Source organism: Microtus ochrogaster, chromosome 1, assembly GCF_000317375.1.
Source record: "Microtus ochrogaster isolate Prairie Vole_2 chromosome 1, MicOch1.0, whole genome shotgun sequence".
NCBI lineage: Eukaryota > Metazoa > Chordata > Mammalia > Rodentia > Cricetidae > Microtus > Microtus ochrogaster.
In genome coordinates, this window is record NC_022009.1 from 58,091,402 (window position 1) to 58,113,123 (window position 21,722).

The window sequence follows — 21,722 nt, forward strand, 5'->3', positions numbered from 1 at the left end:
AAAAAAAAAAAAAAAAAACCCAAAAAACAAAAAAAAATTTGTCTGTTTTGAGAACAGGTCTTTGTTTGGAGCCCTGACTAGTTAGTCTGGAACTCATGTAGACCAGGCTGGCCTCAAACTTATCACGATCCTCTTGCTTCTGCCTCCCCCAAATTGGGACTACTGGTGTACAAAAACACATCCATGTTATAAAAGTTGAAAAAGTGTAGAGTGTGTAGAGTCAGAGGATAACACTGGAGACAGGGTCTCAACTGACCACGTGGGCCCTCACGTCTACAGGCACAAGCAGAATCAGGGTGAGACAAGATCCCCAGTTTACATGCTGAGCACTTTTCTGACTGAGCTCTCTTCCCAGCCCTCTGAGCACATATTCCTTTACTAGAGAACAATCTGCTCTCCAAGAACTTGGTTTGTAGCTGCTTTTATTTAGGACCCTAAAAATAATTATTACTACTGGACCAGTAAGATAGCTCCGTGAGTAAGGGTGCCAGCTGCCAAATTTAACAACTTGAGTTCAATCTCGAACCCTTATGGCAGAAAAGAACTGACCCTGCAAGTTGGTCCTGGCTTCCATGAGTGTCGTGGCACACTCAAACACACACACACATGCATGTATACACACAAAAATATTAACAAAGCAAATCTTAAGTCTTTTTAGTTTTTTAATCCAGAAAATTTAAACTCAATTTGAGTCTGTTAATCATATTAAGCCGCCAGTCTTTGAGTCTTGATTCTTATTTTATTATGTGTTTGTTGGATATTGTTTAAATTCCATTACAAACTAAGATAGGAAATGAATAAAAGCATCCCCTTTTCCCCCAATGTCAGCCAGATGATATGAATTGTACCATTAAGCTAACAAATTTGGATCTTGTGACATCATTAATAGCCCCCCCTTTCTCTTTTGTTTTTTTCAAGACACGGTTTCTCTGTGTAATGGCTCTGGCTGTCCTAGAACTCTCTTTGCAGTCAAAGCTGGCTTGAACTCACAGAGATTCTCCTGCCTCTGTCTCCAAAGTGCTGGAATTAAAGGCATGCACCAGCACCACCCAACTAAGAAATAGCTTTTATAGACTATCAATAACACAACAATGCTTACTCTTCTATAGCAGTAAAAAAAAATTCAACTCCTTTTGGCTAACTTACTTCCACTGTTTGTTCAAATGTCCAATCAAATTTCTTCTTCACTTTTTTTTCGAGGAAGCTGGTGGACTCTGTCTGTTTGACGCCGGCTGCGGTGGCTTTAAAGCCGCAGTAGTAGCCTGCCGGGTCACACTTGTACACCTGAGGGCCTTGTTCTTCATCGATACCAATTAAAATCATACCTGAAAAGAAGGTTCCAAAGAAACAGGTTACACTGTCCTACAAAGACATTTCCTTTCTTGGTATCACCACACAGTTATAGTTAATCATTATTTGGACACTAATTTTAGGCTCATGTATTTTCTCAAACCATTAAAATCTAACTTTACAACCACTGTCAGATCAGGTAACAGGTAAGCTGCTGTTTTGGAAAAGGACCAATCTATCAGTCTGTTGCTGTTTTAAACAGGCTCAATGTTTTATTGGCCATGTTAAGAAGCTTAGTAAAAAGACCAGAGCCCATGTCATCACCAGTCTCCTCAGATCCCTTTCTTTGCTGTAATAATCAAAATTCATTTTTAGAATAATTCATGGATACAGAGGACAGATTAAAAAAGAAAGGGACAGAAGAAATAAATTAGCTGAAAAATAATGGCAATATGACAGTGAGAGAATGACAGGAGAGGAGGGAATGAGACTCTGAGGCAAAACCAGACGACCAGGAAGGTAAGACTACGAGGGGAAGCTGAGGATGCATGTAAGCAGTAGGGACCCGGTGTCACAGGGCCTGAGAGATGGGAGGGTGGGGTAAGAAACCAGGTGAGCGACTGGCATAGAGGAAAGAAGAAAGTAAGTGAAGCCACTCAAGGGTGACATTAACCAGAGACCAAAGGAGAAGGCCCGAGAATAAAGACTGAGAAGCAACAACATTTAAGGGATCAACAGAGGAGCATGAACAAAAGAAACTGAGTAGGGAGAGCACTAGGAGCCACCATACCTGTATGCTAACACTTAAGAGGCTGAGTTGGGGATCACAAATTTGATGCATGCTTGAGCTACTCAAACTCAAGAGTTAAAGGAGGGACAGGGATGAAATTAGGAACTGGAGAGACAGCTCAGCAGTTAAAGGAACACTGGGTGCTCTTCCAGAGAATCAGGGTTCAATTCCCAGCAACCCCGTGGCAGCCTACAGCCATTTTAACTCTAGTTCCAGGGATCTGACACCCTCTCTTCTAGCCTCCACAGCCCATCACAGGGTGCACAGAAATACATGCAGGCAAAACACCACACATGAAGAAAATAAGAAATTAAAGAAGAAATAATGTTAAAAAGGTCAACAGAATCATTTGCTAAAAAGAAACATTACACTTAATTCTCAGAGCTAGGTCTATAGTTCTGTGGTAGAGCACTTGCCCAGCAAACGCAGCCCTGGTCTGAAGCCCAGTACCACACACACATGAAGGTCAGGGGACTGGAACATTAAATTTTCATTAATGAATGATGCCAAGAAACAAATATGACGCCAGGCAGTAGTGGTGCATGCCTTTAATCCCAGCACTCTGGAGGCAGAGGCAAGTGGATTCGGGTTTGAGGCCAGCCTGAGCCACATAGAGAAACCTTGCCTTGAAAAACAAAAACAAACAAACAAACAAAAACCAAATATGCATTGAGATTGTCAGGTGAGTTTAAAAACCATTAAATTTAAAGATCAATAAATGTTACTTTTCCTCAATGAACGTGCCTTTAATCCCAGCACTTGGGAGGCAGACAGGCAGATCTGTGTGAGATTGAGGCCAGCCTGGTCCACAGAGTGAGTTCCAGGACAGTCAGGGCTCTGTTACAGAGAAACCCTACCTCAAAAAGCCAACCAAACAAAAAATTTAAATTAGATACACAAACATAAGCTGTAAGGCTATGTGTTATCCCAATTCTTTATCCCATGACCAAAAGCAGCATCGACACTGTTAAGATGCCTTCAAAATTTTCACAGAATTCATAACCTGGAATCACAGAAGAACCCCCATTACAAAAGCCTAGTAAAATGGGGACTTGGCTGTTCCACGTCACATATTCTAAACAGAACTCAAAGCTTTAGTTTCAAACTACACGTTCAGAACCCAAGTGTGGTCTCAGTCTCCGTCTACACGCTTTAAAGACAATTACATCTCAACTCTTCAGAAGACTTCTGAGCATACTTACAACAACCGAGCGGCCTCATCTCCGCATTCTGTGTGTAGACCTGAGAAATATCCGCGATTCTTTTACACAGCATGTCCACAGGAATCTCATAGCCATACTTGTATTTCCAGTTAGCTGCCTCATAGCGTGCCCTCTGTACCTGGGATCTGCTGTCAGCTTCATGGATAAACAAAACCCCAAGATTTACCACTTCAGAAGCACAGAATGAACGTGAAAGCCTATTTCTTCACTATAAATATCTGTATGTTTATTTCAAATGCAATTATAGAAGAACAAAGGGTCCACAGTGGCTTTTTCCTGTGATAATGAACATCGAGTAACTTGGCATGTAAGAAAGGAGATTAAAACATGGAGCTAAACTTATATACCATATTGCTCTTTTACACCAAGTCTTTCACCAGCAGACAAAACAGCGTCTACAAAAATGTAATAAATTAGCCGGGCGGCAGTGGCGCACGCCTTTAATCCCAGCACTCGGGAGGCAGAGCAGATGGATCTCTGTGAGTTTGAGGCCAGCCTGATCTACAAGAGCTAGTTCCAGGACAGGCTCCAAAGCTGCAGAGAAAGGGCTTGCCACCAAGCCTGATGACTCTGAGTCTGATCCCTGGGACTCAGTGTGGAAGAAGAGAGCCAACTACCACAGTTGTCCTCTGTCCTCTGCACACACTCCATGGCTTATGTGTACAAATACTTAGGTAATAATAAAAGTCTAGTTACTCTAAAAAATAGGCTTTTTAAAAAGGTTTCAATGGAAATACTATTTTTAAAAGATTTATTTTAGGCCAGGTGGTGGTGGCACAAGCCTTTAATCCCAGCACTTGGGAGGCAGAGGCAGGCGGATCTCTGTGAGTTCGAGACCAGCCTGGTCTACAAGAGCTAGTTCCAGGACAGGCTCCAAAACCACAGAGAAACCCTGTCTTGAAAAAAAAAAATTACTAACCACATCTGAAATACAGTATCTAAGATGGGTCCAGCTTACCTATCAGCAGCATAAAGACCTAATCCCATTATACTTAAGATTTCAAAATAGCTCACAAGCCACTCCTGTATTAGCAGCACTTAGTAGGCTGGGCATAATTATTGAATATGAAGTAGACTGGGCTATACTGCAAGACACTGTCTCAAAAACCCAACCAGCCAGCCAGGCATAGTGGCACAGGTTTTAATCCCAGCATTCAGCAGGCAGGAGCAGCTTGGTCTACTCAAGTGGTTCAACCTGTGGGTATCAAGCCCTCTGGGAGGGCTGTAGAGCAACCCTTTCACAGGGGTTGCCTAAGACCATCAGAAAACAGGTATTTGCATTACAATTCATAATAGTAGCAAAATAACAATTAAGAAATAGCAATGAAAATAATTTTATGGGTTGGGGTCACCACAGCAAAAGGAACTGTATTAAAGGGTCACAGCATTAGGCAGGATGAGAACCACTGGTGAGTTCCAGACTCTATCTCAGACAGATAAACAAACAAGCCCCTCTAATCAAAAAGCCACTCGGTCAACTAAATAACCATAATGAGTCAACTAAACTAACTGAACAAGCAACCAATAAATTCATTATAGCCTTAAAATATTGATACTGGACTCTGGGGCCTCAGCTCAGTGGGTCCAGTTCTGTACAAGCACAAGGACCAACGTTTGGGTCCCGAGTACCCACCTGTAACCCTGGGGCTGGGGGAGGGGCATGCTAGCCACACAGTCTAGTTGAAACAGACAGATCCAGATTTGGGGAGAGATCTTGTCTTGAATACTGAGGTGGAGAGTGGTGGGAAGACACCTCTGGCCTCCACAGACATCCGCACAAGTAAGCACACTTGTGGAAACACAAGTTAATACTCACCGTGGAAGACAGTGTCTACTAGCAACACTACAACTCAGACACTAAAGGATCTTTAAAACACAAAAGACAGGGCTGCAAGATGGCTCAGCAGGGAAGGGCGTTTGCTATAGAGTTGATGACTTGAGTTCCATCCTCAGAACCCACATGGCAGACAAGGCCGACTTTCACAGGGCACCCTCTGACCTCACACACGCCACCGCATGTGCACCCCACACACAATCAATAAATAAATGCCAAAACAAACAAACACAAATGTAATTATGATGGAATAACATCAGGCCTGTATTCCCAAGAAGGCAGCTGGTCAGTTACCTGTCATCCCAGTCATCACACAGCCGATGTTCTCGGTTATCTTGAACAAGTGGGTCACTGTGCTGGAATCCAGTAATTTGTCCTAAAGAACAAAATAAATCACAAACATTTCGATTTAAGGTCCACAGGCTTCTGTGCGGTTATGAAAAACTAACAGTATAGAATTGCAATAATAAACTGTCAAGTACAAGTTATGAGACGTATATTCTGTTCATTTTACAGTTAAAACCAATCTTGAAAAACAGGGTAGAGATGCTTCTGCTAGATGTTTTCTGTGGGTTAAAAGTCCAGAAAACAAAGGACTTTGATATCTCATTGCATTTATTATAATTACACCACAGAGTTTATACTTCTATCTACTCAGCCGACCCATCTTCAGCTGCTCAATGGTTCTTGAATGACCAGGAACACTGCTAATGTGAATAGGTAGTAATGGAATGTTGTTCAAAATCACAAAGAATTCTTAGATGTTAACACGTAGCAATCAACTGCCTGGGCTAACTACTTACGGGTACTTTCTTCTGTGTGACAATTACTGCACAGTCTTTTCCTCTGACAGCCACAGATGTGAGTCCACCCTGGTTAATAGCCTTAAAAGCATATTCTGCAAATACAAAACAGGTTTAGTTATTTTAGGGGCTGGGATGTGGCTCAGTGTACACAAGTACTGGGTCAGTCTGACTGTGGGGACTAAAACGCCAGCATCTGGTGAAAACAGAAGATCAGAAATTCAAGGTAAGGGGGAGTTTGAGGCCAGCCTGAGATACTAGAGACTCTGTCTTTAAAAAAAAAAAAAAAGTAGAGTTGGGCATGGTGGCACACACCTTAGAGGCAGACAGAATTCTGTGAGTTCAAGGCCAGCCTGATCTACAGAGTAAGTTCCAGGACAGACAGGCCTACCAGAGAAACCCTGTCTTGAAAAACAACAACAACAATAATAATAATAATAACAACAAATTTTCTTTCCATTTTTGAGACAGGATCTCATTATGCAGCTCTGGCTGGCCTGGACCTCCTGAGTGCTGGGGTTAAAAGCATGTGCCACCATGTCTGGCTAAGGTGGGATAAAATTTATAATCGATTCTTAATTAACAAATTATCATTAAAAGAATGAGGTTACACTATATGAGCATGGAATACCAACCATGGAAAGTAAAGCCAAAACAATAAAAACGCCAATTAATCAGTCAAACCAGTTCCATTTCTTCCAACTTTATTTTATGGAATTTTCATTGGGATCAAGCACCAAATTCGGACAGTCTTACTCTAACTTTACCACAGCAGATCTTAACATATCTCAGCACTTCAAAATGTTTTATGGGCATTAATTAGACCAAGCCTGGTATGCCTAGGTCAACATTAGCTGCTCTAAAGATTTAATACTTCTGTTAATTTTTGGTCAATAACTAAAACCACATACAGTTTTAATTGCTATTCTATTTCATGTTGATACTCTGTCTATCAGTTGAAGTTTGATCCCAGCATAGACCCGGCCAGCCAGGGCTACATAAATGATATCCTGTCTCAAAAATGGAAAGAAAATGTTGTAATTTTTATAACAGTCTACAGGGTTCTTTGGTTTATTGCAACTTCAGATTGTGTACTTCTAGCCACTGCCAATGCATTGTTTTTAAAAACAGGCCTCAAGATGGAAACCACACACACGGGTATCACATAGTTTACTTGACAAGGATGGTCTTTCGGGGGATAAGGTTAGAAATAAGACTATCATTTCCTATGATAATACAGAAAATATGGAAGATAGATTTTTTTTCTTTTTTGAGACAGGTTTTCTCTGTGTAGTCCTGTCTGTCCTGGAATTCACTCTGTAGATCAGGATGACATCAAACTCACAGAGATCTGCCTGTCTCTGCCTCCAGAGTGCTGGGATTGATGGTGTGTGCCATCACTTGGCTTAGAAGATAATTTAAAAATTATTTTTAATCTCAGCTGTAGCTTAAATTTTGCTACATAGTAGACAATGTCAAAATCTTCTTTAAGTGTTACTCTGGACACTGGCTCTGAGGACCAGACAGAGCATCCATAAATGAACAGGATAAGAAACACAAGTATCCCGTGCTCCTCCATGGCTTCTGTTTCAGTCCCTGCCTCCAGGTTCCTTCTTCAGGGATGACTGACTGAGAGGTGTGAGCAGCATGGACTTGCTCCTTTCCAAGCTGTTCTATCAGCAGCAGGAACCTAACTAGGGGGACTACTGACTCGAGGTCAGCGCACAGAACTGACATAATAATGCAGAAGGAAAGAACCAGCTCCTCAAAAGCTGTACTTGAACACCACTGAGAGCACTGTGGCACATGCACCCACACACAAAGTAATAAAAAATTTAAAAAGGAAAACCACAGTATCAGAAATATAAAAATTTACCAAAAGAAGTTGGTGGTGGTAGCCTTGGCCTAGAATTCTGGTACTAAAGTTGAAAAAGGCCCAAGGACATATTGGTCAATAACAAGACTATTTCAAACAATGAAACAATCATCCAGAAAAATCTATTAAGTGGACGTTAGTGCAGACTGGACGTGTTAGAGAGGACCTGAGTTCGGTTCCCAGCACCCCTACCAGGTTGCTCACAGCTTCCTTTAATTCCAGCTACAGAAGATCTGATGCCCTGTTCTGTACTCCATGGGCACACTCACGCACATACCCATACTCAAATTATTCAATCCTTTGTGTCTGTGTGCAGGACTCCTGCACACATGTGTGATGGCCAGAGGACAACCTTAGGTGTCCTTCATTCCTCAGGGATGTCCACCTTGTTTTTTGAGATAGGGTTTCTCCCTGGTCTGGAGCTTGCAAAGTATGGATGGCTAGCCAGCAAGTCTCAGAGATCATCTGCCCGTCTCTGCCACACCACAGCTGGAACTACAAGATTACAAACACAAAACACCTATCATGCTTGGCTATTTATTTTGGTCTGTATTTTATTTTGGAGGCAGAATCTATATAGCCCTGGCTAGTCCTGAAATCATATGCAAAAACACATCTGACCCTACTTTTTTTTTTTTTGAACCCCAGCCCGTCATTTTTTACACATTAAAAAATAGTCTTTGGCCATGTTTGGTGGTGCATGCCTATAATCTCAGCCCTGGGGAGCCTAAGGCAAAAGAACTGTCTCAAATTCAAAGCCATGCTCAGATACACAGCAAAACCCTGTCTCAAAACAAAAACAAAAAAACCCACCAAGACCCTCAAGATGGTTCAGCAAGTGAAATACTTTGGACTAAGCCTGATAACCTGAGTTTGAGCCCCAGATTCTGTAAGGTAGGAAGGAGTAACTTCTGCAAGTTGTTCTCTGACCCCCACACCACTCCTCTCCAAACTGAAAAACCAAATCAAACCTGGGCAAGGAAGATGACTCAGCGGGAAGGAGTGTTTGCTGTGTAAGCATGAGAACTGAATTCAAACATCCAGCACTCACATAGGAAGCCAGGCACGGTCACATGCCTATAAACCCTGAGCATGTATGTGTAAGTGGTGGATGACGGGAGGCTCACTGGAGATTGCTGGTAGCCAGCCTCCTTCTAGGTTTCTAGGTTCAGTGAGAGTCCCTGTTCGCTGTTCAAAGGACTAGGTAGGCTGGAAGAGCAAGGTCTCTGATGTCTTCTGACTTGGAGTGTGCACCTAGCATACGCACTTCGCCGTGTGCACACACAGCCCTGTCTCCTCCCCACTACACACACACACACAAACTGCCAAACACAGTAGTTCTGTGTTCAATATAAAAAAAGTTATTAAGATGCAAATTGTTGGGATGGAAAGATGGTTCAGTGGTTATAAGCAATTGTTGCTATTGCAGAGGACCTGGTCTTGGTTCCCAGAACCAATAATGCAGCCACAACTCCCTGAACTCCAGTCCCAAGGGATTCCTGCCTTCATCTGGGATCTGCAAGTACCCCAAAGTATATGTCGCATACGCATACATGTATGCAAACACTAATATACATAATTTTTTAAAAAAATTGGTGGGGCTTTTTTTTTTTTTGAGATAGGGTTTCTCTGTGTAGTCCTGGATGTTTTGGAACTTGCTCTGTAGACCTTGAACTCAGAGATCTTCCTGCTTTTGCCTCCCAAGTGCTGGGATTAAGGGCATGCACCACCACTGCCAGACAAACAAATCTTAAAAATAAAAGATATAAATTCCTTCCTTACAAATAACAGGATTAGCAAACAACTGTTCTAAATATAAGGACTTTTCCCATATTAACCTCTTACAATTTGCTTATTTCCTACAATTTCTACCACTCCGTCAACTTTTCATTTATGTAACATTAGAGGAGAACAGGCCAACTATAGAAGGTACTATGTCTATTATATCAGAAATCCAGGATAAGAAGCATATCAGGTAATGAATGGCTCAGCGTAGGCCAGCATACAGCAGAGAAGCACATCCCCTTTTGGACACACACTGGGCCTCACAAAGCATATACAAGTGATTCTGAGGTGCTAATAATTAGCAACACAATGTAAGACTCTTTCCACCCACACTTTTGTTTTAAACGCTATACTGAATTTGGGAATATAAATTTAATTTCTTCTTCCTAGATAAACAAGAGTTGGAAAATTAAGATGAAAGATCGAAACAGCCTGTAAAGTTTGATTATAAAAAAAAGATGAGAAACTGGAGCGATGGCTCAGCAGTTAATATGTTATTACTCTTCCAGAGGACCCAGGCTCAGTTCCCAGCATCCATGCACGCGCAGCAAAGACACAGACACACACACAATTAGAAATAAAATAAACCTCTAAAAACAACAAAAAAGAAGAGACATTCTGCTGTTTCCCAAAGTTTTAAGGCTACACAATCAGGAAGCATGGGTCATCTATAAAAGCGGTGATCCTCAAGAGTGGGTGCTTTGTACTGGCATAGGAGAATATGAGATTTGAAAATATAACAATGTGAGCCTATAGCTTTTTTGGTGTAAACATGTACACACACACACACACACACACACACACACACACTGAACACTCTCCTCTCTCTTACCCGACTCCATGTTTTTCTCAGGTGCGATAACCACTGAGTTACATCCCAAACCTTAAGTGAAATTTTAAAGCAAGGAGCTCTATAATTCTTAACAAATGCAATTAACACATTAAGAGAAAACACTTCAGGGCCAGAGAGATGGCTCAGGGAGTTGTGGGATACACAACCACAAAGGACAACCTGAGACCCACAGGTGGAGAGAACCAACTCCCACAACTCGCCCTCTGATGTGCACATGAACACTCAAAGAGACAATTAAGGCAACATCATTAAAAAAAAATCAAACTTTAAATCTATGTTTTACAATTCCTAACACGTTTGCACACAAACACAATCTGCACACATGTTAAAAAAATTTTCAGAGGCTAGAGAGATGTTTCAAGAGTTAAGAGTGTATTGGTCTTGCAGAGGACATTTGGTTCCTAGCACCCATGTTCGGCAGGCGCACAAGTACACGCATGCGCACACACAACACACACTATTTGCAAAATAAATATTTAGGGGAAAATATTTCAGGGCCAGACAGACAGCTTGTTCAGGAGGTAAAGACACCTGCTAGTAGCAGGACACCCTGATTTGATTCCCAGGATCTACACGGTAGGAGGAGAGAACTGACTCCTAGGTTGTCCTCTGACCTCTGCACATACAAAATACATAAAATGTACTTTTAAAAATTATTTTAAGATCTAAAGAAAAAGATTCAATAGTTACCAAGGTGTTATTTTTTTAAAATTCTTTCTTCTGCTACTGTTAAAATTACAGATCCTGTTTTTATTCATACTTAGAACTGTAATTTAAATGTATACCTTCATTACTGCTATGTATTTATTTTGGTGTTGGGAATAAATACAGATGCTCAGGCATGCTAGGCAAACACTACTCCGAATCCCTTATGGGACTTTCGAGTCTTAAACTTTGGCAAATGAGGAACATTCTATCAATCCTTACTTCCCTTACCATCACTCCAAATGGTTATATTATTCTTCAGCTGTCTAGGTTAACAGTTTGTATTTTTATAGCTCTTAGATGTTGTGTCTTTGAGGGAGTCCGTAGTTGAACCTGATACACAGCACTTACAGTACTGTGGATGGTCACACATATTTCACCAGCAAACTAAGCAAGGCTGGACCTAAAGAAAGGGACTACTTATCTATAGAGATCCCAATTTAACAGACTTTTTCTTTTTAAAGCCAAAGAATAGGCATTCTGTCATACCAAATGCTCACACTAAGTGATCTATAAGGATTGCCTTATTTAATCCTCACAACAACCACAAGAGGAGGAACTATTAGGCCAATTTTGCAAACACAAATTGAGCAAAGATTATATAGTTGCCCAGGCTAGCTAGCATGGAGCACAGGCAATACTGTAACCCAGGCTCAGCTGCGAGGCCTGCACTCTGCATTGCTTGCTCAGACTACTCTTTCACTTTCTTTTTCTCCACAAGGCCTAACTGACGTCCTGAATAACAAAGGGAACGTTATCCAGCGAGCCACCGATTAAAACCACTGTCTCCTATTAAACTTGCTCTCAGCTCCATCTTCTCTCATGAGTCCTACTAAAATGTCACGAAACGCTGCCTTTCTATCCACCAAACTCAGGAAGCACTGAAGACTGCTTGATGGCCAGTTTCTACAAAGCAGTTTACAGAAACAAGATACAAGTTCAAGTGTGGCTTTTTCTGTTAACTTAAAAACAAAAACAACACTTCAAACAACAATAATCTAATACACAAAAAATTCTCTGAAACTCAGAAATAAAACATTAAAAAAAGTCCCTGATCCCAGCACTCGGGAGGCAGAGGCAGGTGGATCTCTGTGAGTTCGAGACCAGCCTGGTCTACAGAGCTAGTTCCAGGACAGGCTCCAAAGCCACAGAGAAACTCTGTCTCGAAAAACCAAAAAAAAAAAAAAAGTCCCTGATCGGGACACCACTACGTATCACAACCTTCAAATGAGGTGGATTAAGTGGGTTACAGAATTACTTAAACGCTGATGGCCTTTGCCACACCACATACAATGGATGTAGCTACACTGTACAGCAGGCCACCTTCTTTAACCTGACTTCTCGATGTGTAGGTGTAGAATTCCATGTACAGGCCAACTCTAGGCTTGTCAACCAAGGTAGTACATTCTCCTTGCCAAGACACTGAGATAAATGACTTACTCCAGAATAAAACTATCATGGACCAGATGTGCATCAGGCCCTACTGACACTAAATTTTCTGTGGCAAGAGTTTATAAGTCTGTCCTATAATCCTTACCTAAACCCTGCCACGATCTCAATTTACCAAAATCTACTGTTACACACAGTAACCGACAGTTCAGGTTTCTATTAAAGCTGTTCTTTCAGTAAAGATTAACACTGTGCCTTCACTAGATCGAGCTTCAAAAGTACAGGGCGTTCCTAGAGACGGGTAAAATTATTATTAGCGCGCAGTTTTGAACTCTGCAAAGATTGCACTCCTCTCTCTTTATCCGTTCGGCTCCACATCTTTAAGCTGTGAGCTTCATTAGGGGCGAGTGACATTTATCCCTTTTTCAGAAGCAGTAGTGTCTGTCGGGTAAGGCTTTGCATGCTTGTATAGAACTGACCACAAAGAAAGCCAAAAGGGGAGAAGGGGTTGCATTTTAGATGGCTGGGTAAGGAACCAATCGCTCTCAGCGAAGACTCGGGCTCCAGGTAGGATGGAGCTAAGGCAGCGGTTCTCAACATGAGGGTCACGATTCCTTTGGGGTCCAACGACCTATTTCACAGGGGTCGCCTAAAACCATCGAGAACACAGACATATTTACATTACGTTTCATAAACGTAGCAAAGTTACAGTTCTGAAGCAGCAACAAAACTAATTTTATGGTTGCGGATCACCACAACATGAGGAACTGTGTTAAAGGGTCGCAGCGTTAGGAAGGCTGGGAGCCGCTGAGCGAAGGGGACTCCGGAAGCCGGAGGCAGGCACTGCAGGGCACGACCTAACTCTTTGTGTCTGGACAGTGAGGCCCTTCGGTTTCGGCCTAAAAGTCCGCTTGCAGACGGGGATGGGAATACGAGATGGAACCCGACCTCGATCCTTCTCCTTTCCTGGTCCGGGCCCTGCCTCTAGCCCCAGACTCTGCTTGGGCCGCGTCTGCTCGCTCCAGGCCGAAGCATGACAGAGCAATTCGGGTGTCCCACCGGCGGCCCCGGTTCACTCACCTACTTGGTAGAGTCGGCCCTCGGGAGAGAAAATAGTAATGTGGCGGTCAAAACCGGCGCTGGACCCACGGGACATGGCGTACCCCCTATTTCAAACACAAAATGCACCCCGTAGCACACACCCCAGGCACAAAAGTCCCTCACGGAAGTAATGGCTACTGTTTCCGGAGCACCGACCGAGGGGCTTCCGCTCTGGTTTGCCTCTCAGGGGACCCGCGCTGATTCCGGGAGGGGAGGGGCGAGTCCCGAAGCCCCGCCTCTAAGTGGGCGGGGCCCGGAGCCCGTGGCCGCTCTCCGGTGTGCTGTCCAGCGAGTGGCTCTGGGTCGCGGCCGTTAGGGCTTTCTAGAGAGTAAATTGGCCAAAGGAGGAAGTTTTCTAGGGGTCCGCAGTAGTGATTTGCCTATCTGTGACCTCCAGTGACCTCAGGAGACCGTGTGATCAACAACGCAACCGCCGACCGTTCGGGCGCCTGTACTTGCTTTCCTGCTTACTGGAGTTCTGGCTTTGTTTTTCCTGACCTTCGTTTTACCCGCCGCTTGTACGATTTGGGGAGAAAGGAATCCAGCTTAACAGCAACCCTTAATGTAGGATCCGAAAGACAGCTGGTTGACGAAGCCACTGGCAAAAACAAAAGTTTCTTCTAGTCTGGCAAACCTTCCTTTGAACAGCGGGCCAGTTTTTTTTTTTTTTTTTTTTTTTTTTTGGTGTGTGTGTATGTGTCTTAAAAGTGAAATTGAGGTTGAAATACAAGTAATGGGAACCTGAGGTTAAGCAGTCTTAATTGACAATGAGCAAGATCCAAAGCCTAGGCGCTTCACAGAAGGCTGGTGTTGGATGGATACCAAAAGTACTTCCAAGAAGGTGAAGTAGGTCCTGGAGAACTGGTGGCTTTGCAAACTGTAAACTGCGCATTGTACACCCTAAGGCACACCTGCTTAGTGAATGTACAATTTGAAGCATAATATTAACCTGTTTTCCCCATAGATAAAAAAGATTTGTTCACACCAATATTTGTGACAGCTTATTGCTATAGTACTGAAATATTAAGATCGCTGTATACTCTTTAAAACCACTGATTTCAAAGCAAAACATTTAAAGAAGAGCTTCTTCACAAGGAAGTTTTAATTTCTCAAGTTAAGGTTTTTCTTCTTTTACACCCCCCACCCCACCCCTCTGGGGTATAAACTATAAGCGAGGTGTGTTGGGGCACATCTTTAATCCCAGCACTTGGAAGTCAGAGGCAGGGGGATCTCTGGATTCAAGGCCAGCCCTGAGTGAGTTCCAGGACAACCAGGACTGCACAGAAAAAGAACGAGGAAGAAAAGGACATCCCAAAGTGAAACACGGTTAAAGTAGTCCATGTAAACAGCTCTCTGGAACACTCGGGACTTTCCAGCTCCAGTTCCCAAGATCTCTGATAAGAGCTGTTGTCCTTTGTTTCCAGGACGGCCCTACTTCAGAATTAACTCCTGACCTTGAGTGCTTTCCTCTGTCTCTCAGCCAGGTGGACTGCAATTTCTACAATTTGCCTTAACAGTCGTGGATAAGGAGTTCTCTGTAAGACTGTGTGTGTGCGTGCGCGCGCGCGTGTATGCGTGTGTGTGTGTGTGTGTGTGTGTGTGTGTGTGTGACACCTTTAGTCCTTAAGAATCCAGATGTCTCTTAAATTTAGGTTTCACACTGGACACTTCTTGGAAGCAGAATTTTCCCTAGTCGCCTCTGTCAAGTAAGCAGACATTTCAAAATCCAAAATAGGTACAGATGGAATTCCGCCTCTCTTTCCTTAAGCCAAAGCCTGCTTTTGTACTCACAGCAGTCAATTCCAAGGTGTCCCCTCCTCCTGCTCCTGATGTCAGCTGGCTCCTTATAAGTCATCGTTTTATTCATTTTATGGTGGCACTGAGATTTCTTAGGATGAGCTGTATTGCAGGCAGCAGGTTCCTGATGTATACAATCCAGATCTTGAGCAAAGGCACCAAGAAATGGACAGCCAGCTGGATGCTGCAGACCACTTATCACCCCTCATTGTCACATGACCACCAGCAACAACTAGACATAGCACCCTCTTCAACTTGATGTGGGTTTCATCAATGTGACCCCATATTTTACTTTCTCTTCCCTCCCTCCCTCCCTCCCTCCCTCCCTCCCTCCCTCCCTCCCTCCCTCTCTCTTTCTTTCTCTTTCGTTTTTTGAGACAGGGTTTCCCTGTGTAGCTTTGAAGCCTGCCCTGGAACTCCCTCTGTAGACCAGGCTGGCCTCGAACCCCCAGAGATCCTCCTGCCTCTGCCTCCCAAGTGCTGGAATTAAAGGCGTGCGCCACCGCCGCTTGACTGACCCCATATTTTCATTGTGTGCCATCAGGGAAGGGAACTTGCCAGCATTATTTAGACCTGAGCCCAGGATTTTGGGATCTGCTTGATCAGAGACTTGGAGGACAAAAAGGCATGGCACTTTGGGGCCAACTTCTTGTCCTATTTCTTACTCTTGCTAAACTTCTTTAGTGCTTCAGCCTTGGCTTCATCACAATGCTGCCAGTCCTCCAGGATGCACACAGAGAACCTGGGAGAGGGAGTGAACTTAGGCTGATGGAGCCCGAGAAGCATTTGCCCTCCTGACATTTTGTAGGCTCATCTGCAGCTTCACTGTTTCCAGGCACTTATGCTGGTTCCTGTGCAGGATTTCCCACACTGCGTGATTCAGAGTGCCTCCAGAGACTCTTGTTCATGGCTGCTCACACTGGGAAATCCAGAAAAACAAAACAAAAACTGTATTCACTTCTTTTTGTCCTTTTATCCTTACTCTTAAGCTCCAAGAAGGCAAAAATCAGATGAATTTGGACGGTGCCTAGCATATATAAAGTGCTCAATAAATATTTGGTTGTGAGTCCAGCATTCTCTTCAGCTCAAATGGATTAATCCTTCACAGCACATAAATTAAGAATGTAAGAGGTAGCTCAGTGGTTACGAGAACTTGCTTTTCCAGAGAACCTGGCAGTTCACTCACCCAGCACACCTCAGGCAGCTCACAACCACCGTAACTTCAGCTTCTGGGTACCGGGCTCCAAGTGTACCCCCCCACACACACACATGGCATATTCATGTAAATACAAACTTTTTGGGTTTTGTTTTTCAAGAGAGCGTTTCTCTCTCTAGCCCTTGCTGTTCTGGAACTCACTCTATAGACCAGGCTGGCCTTGAATTTTTAAAAAGTTGCCTCCTTTGCCTCCTGAATGCTGGAATTAAAGGCACGAACCACCACTGCCCAGCTCACTTTAAAAAAAAAAGTGTAGGGGCTGGAAAGATGGCTAGGTAGTTAAGAGCACTGGCTGCTCTTCCAGAGGACCTGAATCCAATTCCCAGCAACCACACGGTGGCTCACAACCATCTGTAATGAGATCTGGTGCCCTCTTCTGACCTGCAGGCATACATGCAGATGGGACACTGTATAGTAAACATAAATCTTTTTTAAGAAGTTTATTATTTTCTATTTAAACTTGAATTTAAATTCCATTTGCAACAGTTCTCAGATATGTGACCTAATACAAGCTGGATTCTCTTGCTAACTTACATAATAAGATCTACTTTATGAGGGTAAAGATGAAATGAGAGGTACTAAGCAAAGTCCCTAGCACGTAATAAGTACTTAGCAAACGACGGCTGTTAGCAATATCGCTTCCCGTGGGTGTGATGGAATGCTGCTGTTGCTGCTGTAAAATGACTCCCCCTCCAGCTTTTCATTCTTTCTCCCACTGTGCAGACTAAGAGTCCTTTCGGTCTTCCCTGGTACAACAGTTGCCTGTTGATAAATCAGTTTTCAGCATCGATTTTTTTTTTTTTTTTTAGAGCCATCTCGAGTTGCTTCTCTGCCCAGATTCCTTTGAATTCCCTACTATCTGCTGATTGAAGCCCACTATCTAGGTTAGGGACCAGGGTTGTTAATAAACTGACCTTCTCTTCCGCTTCATCCTCCACTGCCTGGTCACTCCTCGAGGACCGTCCCCTCTCACCGAAGCCCAACTCTGCCTGTTGTCTCTTTCAACCTTTCAGTCCACTGCATAGATTCGTATCTTTTATTGGCTTGAATCCTCAAGAAAACTTATTTCAAAAAGCACAAAAGAGAGTGTGTCTAACCACATTCAGCTCACAGTAAAGACAACGGGTGAGTAAACTAATCCATACTTTGGGTGTTTAACGGACTGCCAATAACGTTGGTCAAGGGCAAGCAGAGGAACTTTGTCTTGTAAGAAAGAGAACCGTACGGCTCCGAAATCATCTGGCATCTCTGTGGTTAGAAATGTACAAGATAGGAGGAACTCGAGGGATTCTTGGCTTAGTATCACAACCAACTGTGCCTCCTGTGCTGAGCTAACTCTCGCACTAAGCAGCCACACGCACAGGTTTTGTATGCACGGCAATTGCTGAAATCTTGGCTCTTTGACCATCCTCGGAGCCACTGGATACCACCACCCTAATTTCTCAGTGTGGGTCACTGCACAGTTAAACAAGGGATCTAGCTGGCATATGGACACTTTTGATATCTATACACTGCTGTCAGAGAGCCTGTTTGCTTAGTTTTGGTGTTGGTGAAGGTTGAACCTGGGGTCTCACAGACGCTAGGTAAGCACGTCCAGCCCAAGCAGGCCATCTGGGAGTGAAACATTGGCAGCTGTATGGTTTAACTCAAAGAGCTGTATGTCTAGGCTTCAGCAGTTTGGCAGAGCAAAGCCTGGCTACGTCTGGATCCTCTACTATTCCTGGAACAGGTCGTGGCTCACAATAGTTCAATAAATGACTGGTATATCAAACTGAAAAACGTAGAGAGAAATGTAGCAACAGAGAGATGTTTTCATAGCCGTAAGTCTTTGGTTCCCACGTAGACACGACTAGATTTTCATCCCCTTGTAATGGTGGTATGTTTCAAATCACACACCCTACAGGCCGTGAGATTTTACAGATTCAAACAAACCTTGATCTCTTAAGGTGTGGCTGCATTTAACTAGGCCGAGAAAGAGGCACATATGATTTTGGGTGGTATGCTTTAACATATTAGGATACTTCCTTAAAGAAAGCACCTTTATTTTCAGTACAGATGCTGGTAGCTAGAATGGGACACAGTGTAGATGAGGCAGGGCCACATCTGTTCTACTCAGCTGTTTGGTTGCAAATCAACAAGGTTCCAGCATGAAGCAAGCATTAGACCACTCGTAGAAGATACATTTTCACTGCTTAGAATTATGTTTATTTTTCTTTATTTGTGACTAAATGAGAAATCCACATCTGAGATTTTTCCACACAGTCAAATGGATTCCTCTGGGAAATCTTTCAGAAAGATGAAACTCTGCCGATTCCATTGCGAAGGGAAATCCCCTGGACGCAGGCTTCATGATGTGTGCCTAGGGCAGCAGCAAACCCTCTCAGGCCAGTGGATTTCCCCTGGCTCGGGGAGCTGCCCGTGGAGCCTGGGCAGCAACGCACAAGCCTAGGGGGCAGACCTGCTGTCTGGATGGAAAGTTTGTTCTTCCTCCCTGCAAGGCTACCAAGTCAGACTTTTGAAATGACTTTCTGGGTTTTTGAAAAATTTTAGAGATGACTTGACATCTCGTGAGTCTTGGAAAATTTTCGGGGGGGGGCTCCGTTTGGCCAGGCCCTTACTCTCCCTGGGGATAGAAGAAAGTGGAAGATAGGGGTTACCCCACAAGGCCAAGGTACAAAGTGGCGTGTTGCTTTCCCAGTGACATGCTGAAACACACGGCATTCAAATGAAAGGCAAGAATTGGGCCCTTAATGGGGTCAATAGCTCAGTGAAGACTAATTTATCTATTGTGTGTAAGACCCTGAGCCCTGTTCCTGCCGTCCCCCAACACCCCCTCATTCCCGCCTACCTCCATACACAAAAAGTCCACTACTTAAAATACACTCCCAGTAGTTTCAATGAAGCAGGGAATAAAGAAGGATGAGGTCCGTGGTTCCTTGTGATATCAGGTGTTAAGACACATGCCTTGCGAACAGTTAAATAGCTTAGGAGAGTTGGGGTTCCCCTTAAAGACAGCTGTGGTCAGGACAGAGCTGGAGATGCAATAACCCTTTCTGAACAGGGAGAAGGAGGTGGGACTCTGACCAGGTCCCTTGCCAGATTTTCACCAGTCTCTCCAGAAGATCCCTGAAGACAACAGTCTATCTGAATCTTCCCATTGAAAACAATCTTTCTCTGGTTTGTCTCTGTCCGGCAGTTCTCCCTGCATGTCAGTAGCTATGTTTGGCTAGGTAGTGGTCCAGAAATCCTGAATCCGTATTGTAGAGGAGAAAAGGCAATGTATCTGTATTCCAGTTCTATAATCTATGAGCAAAGGTCAGTGACAAACGAGAGAGCAGATGTGGGCTGGGATGTGAATTCTAAAACGGAAGTTCATTTCATACTTGCACTGTTTTGTTTTTTTTAAATCATGTGTATTAGTGTTTCGCCTGCATGTATGTCTCTGCACTGGGTGCACACAGTATCCAAGGAGACCAGAAGACGTTGTTGGATCTATGGGGACTAGAATCACAAGAGGGTTATGAACGACCATGCGGGTGCTGGGAATTGAGCCCAGGACCCTGGGGTTAACACTTAAGCTATCTTTCCAACTCCAAATTCATTATATTTTTATTCACAAAGTCTTCAAACTCCTACCCGACAGGATTCTACTAGAGCAGTGTCCCCAGTTCCCCTTGCCCATGATATTCAGAGTGGCCCTCTTGCTCTCTAGACTCCTGGGGGTACAATACTACCTCTACTGACACAGCAAACACTCAAGTACTGTTATTTTCATCAGTGTCATCCCTTCCTTACCAGTCAACACGATTCTGTGCCTGATGTTCTCAGCATTTACCAAAAATGAAAAATGCTTTTCTTTGATTTGAAAGGGAATAAACTTGTATTGGCTTAATTCCAAAGGTATTTAATCATAACCAGCCACTGTCCCCTCTACACAGCTGAGACCTTGCTACTCACCCTTGGTTTTAGCTATAACAACTTCACTATAATCACCTTAGACTTCTGATGTTCCTCTTCTTTTTCCAAACTGCCTTAAATGAAGAACCAGTGCTCAGCTGAAGTTTCTGGAAGCCAAGGAAATTGTGAATTCCTTGAGAAGTCTCAAAGATCTGCCCAGATACTGGAAGACCCCAGCTGGTTTAGTCTGAACCGTTGGTGGCTTGTGACACACAGCTTCCCCTGAGGCATAACACCGGAAGCCATTCAGAGCTCGAGAGAACAGGTCCGTGAAAAGCAAGGCAGGGAAGACAGAGCAAAGTCCTGGGCTTTGAGAACGCTCAGGCTCTGCTTGGAGAATTAGAAACACAGAGTTTGAATCTGAGTCTTGCCACAGACTACCTAGTGGTCACACTGCGGTTTCTTTCTTCAAACGGGAGCATCCTATCTCTAAAGGCAAAGTCAAAATACAATTAAATACAATACACCGAAAGCAAAACCAATTACTACTAGATTTAAACTCAGCTTCTCTTTGTGGAAAGGGCACTGGTGAACAAGGCTCAATCTGCTCTCTTCCCAGGAACAAGCCAAGCCAAGAACTGCAAATGCCTGAGCACACTTGGTGTTCAGAAGTGAAAGCCTTCTTTACTTAGGAAGAGGCCAGCGCTTACCCACCCTGTCCCACACCATTCAGCTGTGCCTGTGAATGACAGGGTTGTGGGACCGCAAACATCAGCAAACATCAATCAGTCGCTGAAACTGCCACAACTGTGCTGGCTCCTTGCAACTCGGAGTCTTTTAGATTTTCCTTTGTTCTTCCTGGACCTTGCTTCGTGACTGGGGGATGTGGGTGGGGGACCACCAGGAGAGTCAAGAGAAAAGAGGAAAGAAAACTCAGCAGCCTTCCCTTCAGCCTAGAGACGCTTCCCCTTCTTTGAGGTTTCCGAACTGGCTTCCTCTAATTCCCATTTTCTCACCACAAAAGTGGTGTTGCTGATGCTCAGAGGAACACATCCTCTAGGGGCATTTGGAGAGAGGGAGAGGGAGAGTGCAAATGAATGAGGTTTCTGATCAATAAACAAGTATTTCATTCACTGATTTAGAAATGAGCCTTGGTGGTGGCG

General features: G+C 43.7%; 1 protein-coding gene across 1 annotated transcript in view; it reads right to left on the reverse strand.

The window, feature by feature from the left end:
- The window catches only part of Psma6 (proteasome subunit alpha 6), a 19,101-nt gene extending 5,237 nt beyond the window's left edge, over positions 1-13,864 (reverse strand). The window contains exons 1-5 of the mRNA XM_005343724.2: positions 13,629-13,864; positions 5,941-6,035; positions 5,432-5,513; positions 3,283-3,438; positions 1,147-1,325 (exon numbers count right to left, since the gene is read on the reverse strand). Of these exons, the coding sequence (XP_005343781.1) occupies positions 1,147-1,325; positions 3,283-3,438; positions 5,432-5,513; positions 5,941-6,035; positions 13,629-13,704 (588 nt within the window). The 5' untranslated portion in view covers positions 13,705-13,864. The remainder of the gene's footprint in view (positions 1-1,146; positions 1,326-3,282; positions 3,439-5,431; positions 5,514-5,940; positions 6,036-13,628) is intronic.
- Positions 13,865-21,722: the final 7,858 nt, after the last annotated feature.